Source organism: Herpailurus yagouaroundi, unplaced genomic scaffold, assembly GCF_014898765.1.
Source record: "Herpailurus yagouaroundi ecotype Mexico unplaced genomic scaffold, PumYag 186, whole genome shotgun sequence".
Taxonomy (NCBI): domain Eukaryota; kingdom Metazoa; phylum Chordata; class Mammalia; order Carnivora; family Felidae; genus Herpailurus; species Herpailurus yagouaroundi.
The window spans coordinates 32008800-32021580 of record NW_024412417.1 but is presented as its reverse complement, the minus strand read 5'-3'; the positions used below and the strand labels follow the sequence as shown (position 1 = coordinate 32021580).

General features: G+C 39.7%; 1 protein-coding gene across 7 annotated transcripts in view; it reads right to left on the bottom strand.

The window, feature by feature from the left end:
- The window catches only part of TBC1D31 (TBC1 domain family member 31), a 96930-nt gene that overhangs the window by 52638 nt on the left and 31511 nt on the right, over nt 1–12781 (bottom strand). For all 7 annotated transcript variants that reach the window (XM_040494343.1, XM_040494337.1, XM_040494339.1 and 4 more), the window contains 2 exons: nt 9230–9408; nt 102–253 (listed from right to left, as the gene is read on the bottom strand). In XM_040494343.1, the coding sequence (XP_040350277.1) occupies nt 102–253; nt 9230–9408 (331 nt within the window). The remainder of the gene's footprint in view (nt 1–101; nt 254–9229; nt 9409–12781) is intronic.

The following is a 12781-nucleotide window of genomic DNA, read 5'->3' as shown; positions in this document are numbered from 1 at the left end:
ATGAGTTTGAGTTCCATGTTGGGTGTAGAGATTACAAAAACAAAAAAAAAAAAACAAAAAAAACCCCAAAAAACTTAATAAAAAGGTAAAATGCACATTACCTGGTCACGGCAAACACTTTGTATAATACACTAGAGCTTTCAGGTGGAGCTGGCAGTTGATATTTGCAAGAAAGAGTATCACATTCCCAGGCGAAGATGGAATTATCTTTAAAACAGCTGAGGATGGTATTACTTAATGGTAAAAAGAAAACCTAAAGAAGGAGAAAAACAATTGTTGTTCACATAATGATCATATAGCCCATAGCCCTCTTTAAATTTAAAATTATCCAGGTTGGGGCACCTGGGTGGCTCAGTCGGTTAAACGTCCGACTTCAGCTCAGGTCACGATCTCGCGGTTCCATGAGTTCGAGCCACGCGTCGGGCTCTGTGCTGACGGCTCAGAGCCTGGAGCCTGCTTCTGATTCTGTGTCTCCCTCTCTCTCTGCCCCTGCCCTGTTCGTGCTCTGTCTCAAGAATAAATAAAACGTTTAAAAAAAATTAAAAAAAATAAAACTATCCAAGTTGTCGGGGCTTCTGGGTGGCTCAGTCAGTTGAGCATCCGACTCTTGAATTCTGTTCAGTTCATAATCCCAGGGTTGTGGGACCGAGCCCCGTGTCTGGCTCCACACTGAGTGTGAAGCCTGCTTAAGCTTCTTTCTCTCCCTCTCTCTCTCTCTCTCTCCCCCTCTTTCCCTCCTGCATGCTCTCTCTCTCTGTAAAAATAAGATAAAATAAAGTAATACAAGTAGTCAATTTTTCTTTTAAAAAGTTACTTTTTCTTGGGGTGCCTGGGTGGCTCAGTTGGTTAAGCGTCTGGCTTCGGCTCAGGTCATGATATCACCATTCATGAGTTCGAGCCCCACGCAGTGCTCTCAGTGCAGAGCCCACTTTGGATCCTCTGTCCCGCCTCTCTCTCAAAAATAAAAACATGAAAAAAAATTGTTTTTAAGATTCTTTTTTTAGTGTTTATTTATTTTTGAGAGAGCAAGCGAGAGAGCGAGTAAGCAGGGGAGGGGTGGATAGAGACAGAGACATAGAATCCAAAGTGGGCTCCTGGCTCTAAGCTGTCAGCACAGAGCCCAACACAGGGTTCGAACCCATGAGCTATGAGATCATGACCTGGGCCGAAGTTGGGCAATCATCCGATTGAGCCACCCAGGTGCCCCTAAAAAAAAAAAAAAAAAAAAAAAAAAAAAAAACCTTAAAAAAAAAAGTTACTTTTCCTTAAACTGGAAAAAAAATACATTTACAACATATGATGGGATAATACTGATATCTCATATACTATCATAAACTAAAAGGAAAAGTTTCTTAAATAAAAAATAGGGGACTAAAATAACTAGGCAATTCATACAATACTAAGTAAAAATTTTAAAACATTTAACCTTACGAAAGATTGAAATGAAAACAATGATAGCATTTTATGAGTATCAAATTTACTATAAAAATAACACACACATATACATGCACACAAACTACATATGCTAACATATGTATTCTATTTACAAACTATATACTAATATAAACACAATGAAATACTGGCTACTCATAAATGTTAAAAATACTAAATGTTGGTGACAGTATAGGAAACAGGCACTGTTATACATGGCTGCTGGTAATAAAAATTGGTTACAGATATTGTACAACACATTTCAACAGCCTTGAAAATACACATCACTCCTAAACTAGTCAGTCGGCTTCTAAAAGTTAATCCTTTGGAAAAAAAATCAGCAAAGTGCTTTGAGATAAATGTACATAAATGTTTGTTGAGCATTATTTATAAAAGTAAAAAGTTGAAAACAAAAACATGGTATTTTATTCATGACTATTTAATGGACAATTGAGATGGAACTTAATAGCAAATTTGAAAATACCATTTTTTGCTAGTTTCTATACATAAACACTAAACGATGCTTACTTTTTAAAAAAAATGTCTTTACTGTTTATTTATTTTTGAGAGAGAGAGAGGGAAGAGAGAGATGGAGACACAGAATCCAAAGCAGGCTCCAGGCTCTGAGCTGTCAGAGCCCGACACGGGGCTTGAACTCATGAATGATGAGATCATGACCGAAGCTGAAGTCAGACACCCAACGGACTGAGCCACCCAGGTGCCCCAACACTGCTTAATTTTGATAATATAAAATTTTAGTTAAAATTCACCATTTTCTCATACGACTTTCAATGGCCTCTAATAAAATTTTGTGTCATTTGTGTAAAGCACACAAAGGGAGGGAGGGAGGGAGGGAAGGAAGGAAAAGAAAGAAGTAAAGAAAATGGAAGAAACCAATACCTTAAGAACAAAATCTTCCTGTCCATCTTCTCAAAATACATCTCCTCAAATAGCCTGAGATATTTCCCATGGTTTAATCCTTAGCTACATCTCTAGCTCTTTATTCTTTCATTCCCATCTAGAATAGACTTAACTACATCCAAGCTTATTGTAATACTTTGTATTTCAACATAGGATTTGTTCTTGTGTTGGACAGGAACAGGGATTCACCGAGAAGGCAGAACCCCTTGGACAATCTGTAGTCTCTTTTCTGACCCCTGATTTGTCACATACCTTCAGAATTTACTAGTGTCAGAGGGAGGCCTATTTTCTCTTAAAATGCTACATTCTTTGGGGAGGAAGCGCTCAATGTTTTTAACGCTGGATTGGAGCGTCTCTTGAGTATTTACAATCAGGATATGGCTGTCATCACAATAATGAGAGGGAGCAGGCCAAAAAGGTCCAGGGGAAAAGCAGGATCAACGTCACATCTACTGTGGCTGTTTCCAGTGTTGCAAAAATAACAAATCAATAAGGCACCTATATGAAATACTTCTGCAACTTTCCATGTAATTTATATTTTCACCCAAGCTATTATATATACACAGTTAAGAAATGATTCTAATAGTTAATGATATTACTATAAAAATTTCAGGGAATGGAAACCTGTTATTTTTATAACAATAGTTGAAGGCTGTTATCATGAACTGTTCTGTCTGATATACATAAAATAGTATCTTTTTTCAAAAATAAATAGTGATAAAAAAACACAGCCCTTACACACATACATACATAGTGCACTATGGGACATACTGGTTAATTAAAACAATCTTCTCAGTGTTAATGCTAATAAGACACAATAAAAAATGCTAATTTGATTGCTGCCCTTGCCTGATTCAACCCTCACTTTTGTCCTTGGCCCACTTTATCAAAGACAATCACTGGTACATCATTTGCCAACAGATTCAGGAAGATTTATAACCGGAAGTTCTTACTGAAAGCATGTGCAGTGAATACCCTGTGATCTGTAATGAAGGCTGAGATGCTCTTTCAAAACCAATGTGGAAAAAAGTAACTTAAGATTTTTATTATAATTAGCAATATTTTTCTAGAAAAGTAATAAAGTTTATTCCTTCTGGGAGAAGCAAAAGCTTTAAAGTTAATGAGCACCAACTGCTATTTTAGGGGAAGAGCTGTGATAGATTATTGCCTACATGATTATTCATTACTAGATTTGTGATTTTAATTGCCAGATTTTAATGATTATAAAATTGTTCCTAATGAATCATGTCATTATTTAGATAGTGTCATGTCTTGACAATCATAAAAAGCTTAGAAAAAACTTCAAAAGCACTAGCAAAACATACTTTTTGGAGGGTTGGGCATCAGGGCGGGGCTGCAGTTTTCCTTGTAAAATAGGAAAATCCAGGCTTTCCAACTCACTTTTGAATTAAAAAAATTTTTTTAATGTTTATTTATTTTTGAGAGAGAGAGGGAGAGAGAGTGCGAGTGGCAGGGCGGGGGGGAGGCGGGGGGACGATGAACAGAGAGAGAAGGAGACACAGAATCCAAAGCGGGCTCTGGGCTCCAAGCTGTCAGCACAGAGCCCGACGCGGGGCTCGAACCCACGTCCAGCTCACTTTTGAGAGGCCTGTGAGCTCTTTTGAAAGTTAAGAGTTCAGGATGGTAATAAGAGCAAATGTACAATTAAATCAAAAATCTAGCAAGCGCCAACTGTGCACAAAAAGTGAATTAAGTTTGGCAACACATTCTTTGTCAAATGTTTTCTTACATCCATCAGAAAACCTTCTCTGACATATACTGAACCACAGTAATCAGAAATCCTAGGATTTATTCAAAAATCCCAAACTAAATATTTAATTTAAATATTCTACCTCAAACATCAACAAAATAATCAAAATCTACTAATAGGAAGAGGTATGACTGGCTTACCTGAGAGGCAGTATGGTATCCTGGAATGACTTTGGGGTAAGACGGGCCTACAGTCAAACCACGTGTCTTTGGTAAGCTGTGTGACCCAGGGCACATTACTTCGTGTTTCTGAACTTCCGATTCCCCATTTGTAAAATGAGAATGATATCTACTTTTAGAATTACTTAAGTTTAAAAATAACTAAATGAAGTGTAAGGTACACAGTGAATACTCAACAATGGGTTATCTATTGTTATTGGTATTGATTACTGCTACTGCCAGGTACAAAAACCCAGTGGAGAGATGTTGGAGTGACAGGTTCTATCTATCTATCTACCTATCTATCTATCTACTTATTTATTTATTTTGAAGTTTATTTACTTATTTTGAGAGACAGAGAGAGCTAGCGGGGGAGGGGCAGAGAGAGAGAGAGAAAGGCAGAGAGAATCCCAAGTGGGCTCTGTACTGACAGCAGAGGTTCGAACCCACGAACCGTTAGATCGTGACCCAAACCGAAACCAAGAGTTGGACGCTCAACTGATGGAGCCACCTGGGTGCCCCAGAACGACAGGTTCTTTAAAAACATTTTGAAATCAAAGGTCCACGGTTATTTATCTGAAACCCTTGGTGCCAGATATGTTCCAGAATTCAGAATTACTTCCACTTTAAGAAAGGTAATATGATGCGTATTTTGTGACATTACGTGTGGAACCCCTGGGTGACCTGGGGCAATACTCCATACTCAAACATATTAATATTTCAGCCTCATGTCAATTCAGTTCAGATTTTGCTGCCAAATGAATTTAGGCAAGATCGGATTTTGCCGCCAAGTAAGTTATTTAAAAACTTTCGGGTTTCTGAATTGCTGATGAGGTATCGTTCATCCATTTCATGTAGTTCGAAAGAAATACAACACAGTTATCTTGCGGCTTTTTAAACAGGCATCTGACTGGACTGAGATAATCCCGTAACAGAACCAGATAACGGGTAAGAATAACAGACAACAGAAACAGCAGCAGCTGCAGCCGACTTGTACTGTGCTCTGTGTGCACCATCCCCCTCCCTCCTGAAGCCAACACTAAGGCGAATGCTGCTACGGTTTGCATCCTACTCGTAAGGTTAGTGGCTCGGCTCATTGAAAATGCCGAACATGAATCTAGTCAAGCCTTTAGCTTACAAGAAATACAAATGAGAGAATAAGTTAAATGAAATAATGAAGAAGAGTGAGAATAAATCCAGAATTTGGGGCATTTTCCAGGACAGCTGTCCTGGTTGCTCTCAAAATAAATAAATGAGAGGTGTCTGGGTGGCTCAGTCGGTTGAGCGTCCGACTTCGGCTCAGGTCATGATCTCATGGTCCAGGGGTTCAAGCACCGCATCAGGCTCTGTGTGGACTGCTCAGAGCCTGAAGCCTGCTTAGGATTCTGTGTCTCCCTCTCTCTCTGCCCCTCCCCAGCTTGCACTCTGTCTCCATCTCTCAAAAATAAATAAACGTTAAAATAAATAAATAAATCGGGGCACCTGGGTGGCTCAGTCGGTTACGCATTCGACTTCGGCTCAGGTCATGACTTCGCAGTTGGGGAGTTCGAGCCCTGTGTCGGGCTCTGTGCTGACAGCTTGGAGCCTGGAGCATGCTTTGAATTCTGTGCCTCCCACTCTCTCTGCCCCTCCTCCTTCACTGCTCATGCTGTTTCTCTCTCCTTCAAAAATAAATAAACATGAAAAAAAATTTTTTAAACAAATAAATAATAATAATGTCATAGGACAAAAATGGCAGAAGGCTATTTTAGATTAAAAAGAGCCATCATAGGGGTGCCTGGGTGGCTCAGTCAGTTGAGTGTCCAATTCCTGATTTCAGCTTGGGCCATGATCTTACAGTTCGCAGGTTCAAGCCTTGAGTCGGGCTCTGCATGACAGCTCGGAGCCTGCTTGGGACTCTCTATCTCCTCTCTCTGCCCTGCTCACATGCTCTTCTCTCTCTCTCTCTCTCTCAAAGACAAATAAACATTAAGAAAAAAAAAGGGCCATCATAAAATGAAACTCACAGCATCATTTGTCACCATGTATCACCAAAAAAAAAGCCACAAAAGTTCTACTTATTTATTTACTTTTGAGAGAGGGAGAGCACACATGCACTCCTAAGACAATCTTAAGCAGGCTCCATGCCCAGCACAGAGCCTGACGCGGGGCTTGGCCTCATGACCATGAGATCATGACCTGAGCCGAAATCAAGAGTTGGAAGCTTAACTGACTGAGCCACCCAGGCACCCCAAAAGTTGTTCTATTTGAAATACAGAATCAGAAACTGGAATAAATACATAGACTTAGTAAACACTTGGTAAGAATAAAAGTTTTACTTTTTTTTTTCTTAATTTATTAACTTATTTTGAGAGTGAGTGAAAGAGCAGGGGAGAGGCAGAAAGAGAGAAAGAGAGAGAGAGAGAGAGAGAGAGAGAGAGAGAGAGAGAGAGAGAATGAATCCCAAGCAGGTTCTGCGCTGTCAGCACAGAGCCTGATGTGGGGCTCGAACTCACGAACCATGAGATCATGACCTGAACGGAAACCAAGAGTAGACGCTTAACCAGCTGAGCCACCTGCTTAACCAGCTGAGCCACCCAGGTGCCCCTAAAAGTTTTACTTTAAGATTAGCTTACAACTACTTCCTGTTTTCAACAGAATAAGCCGGAGTGGCAACAATCGGGCCCTCCTTCGGTTCTTGTTTTGGACCTAAGAATGTTTCTTTTTTACCTTTTTAAAATTATTTCACTGTAGACAGTCATGTAAATATATACATAATATCTTCAATTTTGCTCTTGGTCTGCAGAATCAAAAATATTTACTATCTGGTCCTTTGAGAAAACGTTTGCAGGTAACATATAGACTATAATGTCCTATTATTTTAGAACAATACTTACATGCATACTGCATAGTATACACATGTTTTCTAAATCTTATTCTCCTATCACTAACTTTTGGAGTCCTATCTGTTAAACTAAAATATCTAAATGACAATGCAAGGTTAGAATTGGCAACTATCCAGCATCTACTAGTTTTAATTTCATGGTAAAAAGAACAGATGGTTTTTGTGTCATTGTTTCATAACTGTTTCCATTGTGGGTTCGATTCCAAGGCACTCTTCTTTAGAATTTAAAATTCAAGTTAAGCACTAAAGCAATTAAACAAGAAAAGACCTACTAAGATATTTGGCTACAACTTTTATCTTTTATTTTTTTTAAATTTTTTTTTCAACGTTTTTTATTTATTTTTGGGACAGAGAGAGACAGAGCATGAACGGGGGAGGGGCAGAGAGAGAGGGAGACACAGAATCGGAAACAGGCTCCAGGCTCCGAGCCATCAGCCCAGAGCCTGACGCGGGGCTCGAACTCACGGACCACGAGATCGTGACCTGGCTGAAGTCGGACGCTTAACCGACTGCGCCACCCAGGCGCCCCAACTTTTATCTTTTTTTAATTATTAAAGGCAATCTAAAGAACTCTGACATGTCCAGGGAGACTACAAAATAAATTTCTGGTTGACATGCCCTGCTAGCTGTTCATGTTAATGACCAAGAAATTAAAAGCAATATTGTACATATAATATAACCTAAAGCAATCACATAGGAGACTCAGACAATCTTGAAAATAGTATTTAGCTAATCAAATGGGGGAAAAAAATTAAGCCATAAAAGCAAAAGAATTGGATATTCTTTTAAAAAGTGATTTATGCATAGAAAGGAATACTGATCAACAATAAAAAGGAATGGGGCACCTGGGTGGCTCAGTCAGTTGAGCGTCCAACTCTTGATTTCAGCTCAAGTCATGATCTCACGGTTCGTGGGATTGAGCCTCACATTGGACTCTGAGCTGACAGCTTAGAGCCTGCTTGGAAATTCTCTCTCTCCCTCTCTCTGCACCTGCCCTGCATGTGCTCTGCCCTCTCTCCCCAAATAAATAAATACACTAAAAATAAATAAGTAAATACATAAACAGGAATGAACTGCTGGTACATACAACAACATGGGTGAATCTCAAAATCATGCTGAAGAAGAAAAGCTTCATACATACCAACAGTGACTGGTTGTATTTATTTGAAATTTTATTTTATTATTTTTTAGAGAGAGAGAGAGAGAGAGCATGAGCAGGGGAGAGGAACAGAGGGAGACACAGAGAATCTCAAGCAGGCTCCACGCTCAGCATGGAGACTGATGGCAGGGCTTGATCCCACAACCCTGGGGGTCATGACCTGAGCAGAAATCAAGAGTCGGACGCTCAACTGAGTCATCCAGGCGCCCCTTATTTGAAATTTTAGAACAGACAAAACTAATCTACGGTAAAAAAAAACATTAGAATAGTGCTTACCCGGGAAGGGATATATGGGAACTTTCTGGGATGATGGTAATAATAGGATTGCACAGGTTACAAAGGTATATGTATTTGACAAAACTTAACAAATGAATACAAACATCTGTGCATTTCATTGTATGTAAGTTTCACATCAACAGATACTGAGCCATAGTCAATTAAATTCAGTCTTAAGTATTTACAGGCAAATACATTAATGTCTGCAACTCACTTTAAAATGAAAAGCAAGAAAAGAATGAACAGTGGGACAGAAAGATGGATAGAACCTTAATACGGTGTTATAACAACATAATAACGTAATAACGAAAGTACAGTACAGGATAGTATAGGAACATGTTAACAGTAGAATCTACATGGTGTTCGTACACGTATTCACTGTGAAATTCTTACAAATCTGCTCCGTGTTTGAACTTTTTCAAAAACAAAAACCCAGTAAGTTAGAAATTGTAGCCACAAGCAACATCTTTCATAGCATGGGCCACTCTGCTTCAGTTGTTGCTGAGTTGTAAGAACACAGCTATGTGGGACAAAGTACATCGTTACTCTCACGTCATCTATAAATCCTGCTAACCGAGAAACGAGTCAGAGAAGCACAACAGACCAAGATGTGCCCCGCACTCACTGACCTTCTGTATTCCCACAGACTGTAGAATATTCAGCTTTCTTTTTCTCTGAAAGGTGTCCAAGTCCCACAGCTGTGCCGTATCAGAAGAAGTAGTGATGGCATATCTCCCTGATGCGTGCACAGAGATCGAAAATACTGATGATTCGTGTCCTCTCATCCAGCTAACTAGCTCCTTGGTAACTGTGGTAAAAAGTAAGAGTCATACAGGGAAAACACTATGTATCATCCAAGGACTGATTCAACTGATAGCTAGGTATTTATACGAGACATCTTCGTTAACACCTACAACAATGGAAGCTGGCCAGTTGATAAAATGCACAGTGGAACAGGTTAGTAACGCAAACGTCATGGACATGTGAGGAGATGAGGCCAAATGAAAAAGAGTTTAAGAACAGCTTTAGATGTGGTGGTAGGGAGTTTGGGCTTTCTCTTGTAATAGTTTTACACAGAAGAGTATCATATCTGTTGTGTATTTCAGAGAGAGCACTCTGAAGATACATGAGAGATACGGTGGAAAGAAGGAAGAGACTAGACAACTAATTTATCTGCTGCTATAATAATCTGAGGAGGCAATAAGGAAGGTTTAAAATACAAATGTGGCAATGGAGAAAGGAAGAAAGTCAAGAGTTATGAAGGAGAAATTCAAAGGGCTTTGTGATCAACTAGATGTATTGAAATAAAAGACAAGTTAAGACTTCAACGGTGCTAGTTTAGTTATATAACTAGATGGCGATACTATTAGCTGATTTAAGAAACACATAAGGAGAAACAGATTTAGCAGTGTGGGAAGAAGAGATCATGAATTTGATTTTTAAAATGGATCCTGAGGTGCGTGTGTGCATGTGAGAGAAGCACAGAAAACAGCCCGGCAGAGAAAATACCAAAAACTTCATTACAATTATCACTGGGTCATAGAATTATAAGTGATTTTTATGTTCTCTCTTACATTTTCCTGTGTTTCCAGTTTGCTGTGGTGAACATGTTTTACTGTTATGAACAGAATTTTTTCTTTCAGAAAGATGAAACTGAGGAGAATAATCAGAAAGCAAGATGTAAATCTGGGAAGCATTAAGACACAAAGTAGGTCAAAACTGAAAACAGAGGAACAGAGGAACAGAGAAACCCTTGGGGAGAGAGTAGTAGTTTCCAAACACCGGTCTGAAGTCTGGCATTAGTTAATGATCAATTTTTCATTGGTCTTCAGTGAAATGAGAAAAATAAGGACAATGACATGAGTTTTTCATAAAGCTAAACTGAAAGTACTACCTTTTATTTTTTTTATTTTTTTTTAAATTTTTTTTTCAACTTTTTTATTTATTTATGGGACAGACAGAGACAGAGCATGAACGGGGGAGGGGCAGAGAGAGAGGGAGACACAGAATCAGAAACAGGCTCCAGGCTCCGACCCATCAGCCCAGAGCCCGACGCGGGGCTCGAACTCACGGACCGTGAGATCGTGACCTGGCTGAAGTCGGACGCTTAACCGACTGCGCCACCCAGGCGCCCCTGAAAGTACTACCTTTTAATCTAGCATTCTATCCTTCTAAGTTTCTTTATGTTAAAAACAATCTCTCGTTTTATGAAATGAAGTTCTATCGTTTTTTCCTATGTCGGTAAAATTAAAAGTTGACAACCCATGTGGGTTGTTGTTCCTTTACTTTCTTTTTAATTGGGTAAAAACTCCCTAAGTCTAGGGACCACTGAAAGAACACAGGAAAGACTACTGAGAAGCAGTCAGAATGGTAGGAGGAAAACCAAGAGAGAGAAGAGTATGAAAACTAAGGTCTTAATGTAAAGCAAAGTGTTAAATGCTACTGAGGGGTAGGGTGAAAAGTATAAAGAGAGCTTAAACAAACAGAGGTTACTGGGGCACCTGGGTGGCTCAGTCAGGTAAGCATCCAACTCTTGGTTTTGGCTCAGGTCATGATCCCAGGGTCGTGGGATCGAGCCCTATGTCAGGCTCTTTGCTGAGTGTGGAGCCTGCTTCGGATTCTTTCTCTTCCTCTTTTTCTGCCCCTTTCCCACTTGTGCACGCACACACTCTCCCCCTCTCTCAAAATAAATAAAACATTTAAACAATCAGAGGTTACTAATGGCCTTAGAGAAGTCTCAACAGCATGGAGTGGGGAAAGCAAAAATCAGAATCTACCAATGGGTGCCGTGAAGAAGCAAGATTTAGCAGTGAAGAGGGAGGTAGCTGGGGAGGCGGAGAAAACATCTTAAAGAAGGGGCTTCATTGGTAGGGGTGGGGGGTTCAACAGACAGAACAGATTGTAAACAGATGGAACTAAGAGAGAAGAAGAGAATGGGTGGAATCCAAGGGAAGCAATCACAGATGAGTATAAACATTTGGTTTTTTTAGAACTTCTGTGACAGTAGTGTTTTTTTTAACACCAAAAATTGGAGACACTTTAAAGGCCACTGACAGGTAACAGGTTTAATAATTATGGTGCTGCAAACATCTGTAGAGTAGAATATTCTGTACTGATTTTAAGATTCTGTATGAATATTTTTAATGAAGTAAAGGAAATGACTGCACACGACAGTATAGATAGGATCATATGTTTGTGAGAACGGAAAAGACGCATATGCAGAGAAGAGAGACTAGAAAGAGAAGTCCCTGCTGTACAAACGCAGACTGTGTCTGGGCATCACTGAAGGACGAATGGTTTGTCTTCGCACGTGCACGGTGAGAGTGTAGTAGTGATTAAGAGCAGGGACCCCGGAGCTAGGCTTCCAGGTTAGGAATCTGGCTCCACTGCTTACAAGCCGTGAGAGACCTTGGTTAAGTTACTTCTGTGCCTCAGCTGCCTCATCTGTAAATGGAGTTAACAATATCGATGTCTGTGGGTTTTATGATGATTAAAATTAACATATATAAAGTCATAGAACAGTACCTGGCAAAGAGTAAACACTATGTGTTAACTATCACTGTTATTACTGTTGTTATTACTATCTTTTAAAATATTCTATCAATTACTTTATTTACTTTTTTAATGTTTATTTTTGAGAGAGAGAGCATGAGTCGGGGAGGGGCAGAGATAAGGGAGTACAAAGGATACAAAGAGGGCTCTGTGCTGACAGTAAAGAGCCCGATCCGGAACTCAAACTCCCAAACCGCAAGATCATGACCTGAGCCCAAGTTGGACACTCAACCGAGCCACCCAGGTGTCCTTCTATCAAGAAAAAAACAATACAGTTGAGATATCTTTTCTCTTAATAAGAGGTTCAGTTTACAGAACTCTAAATGTTCTAAAAATACACAATGTAGTATAAAACACATAGGTTATATTAAGAAAGTTATTATTCTTGTTCCTACATAGTAAGGAGTTGGGGCTTCAAAGAGAGGTATGGCCTTTGTCTAGGTTCCTGGGAGACAATCTATAAATCCCTTAAATTTCCCCAGTGATAGGGTGTCTCTGTTATTCACGGCAGGTCCCTCAGACAACACCCGATGGCTTATCTAAGAAAGAACGTCAGAGACTGGGCTGGCCACGCGGGAAAGATCAATCATGTGAGTGACTAGAAGGTTAGGGCGTTCAGCCACGTGATA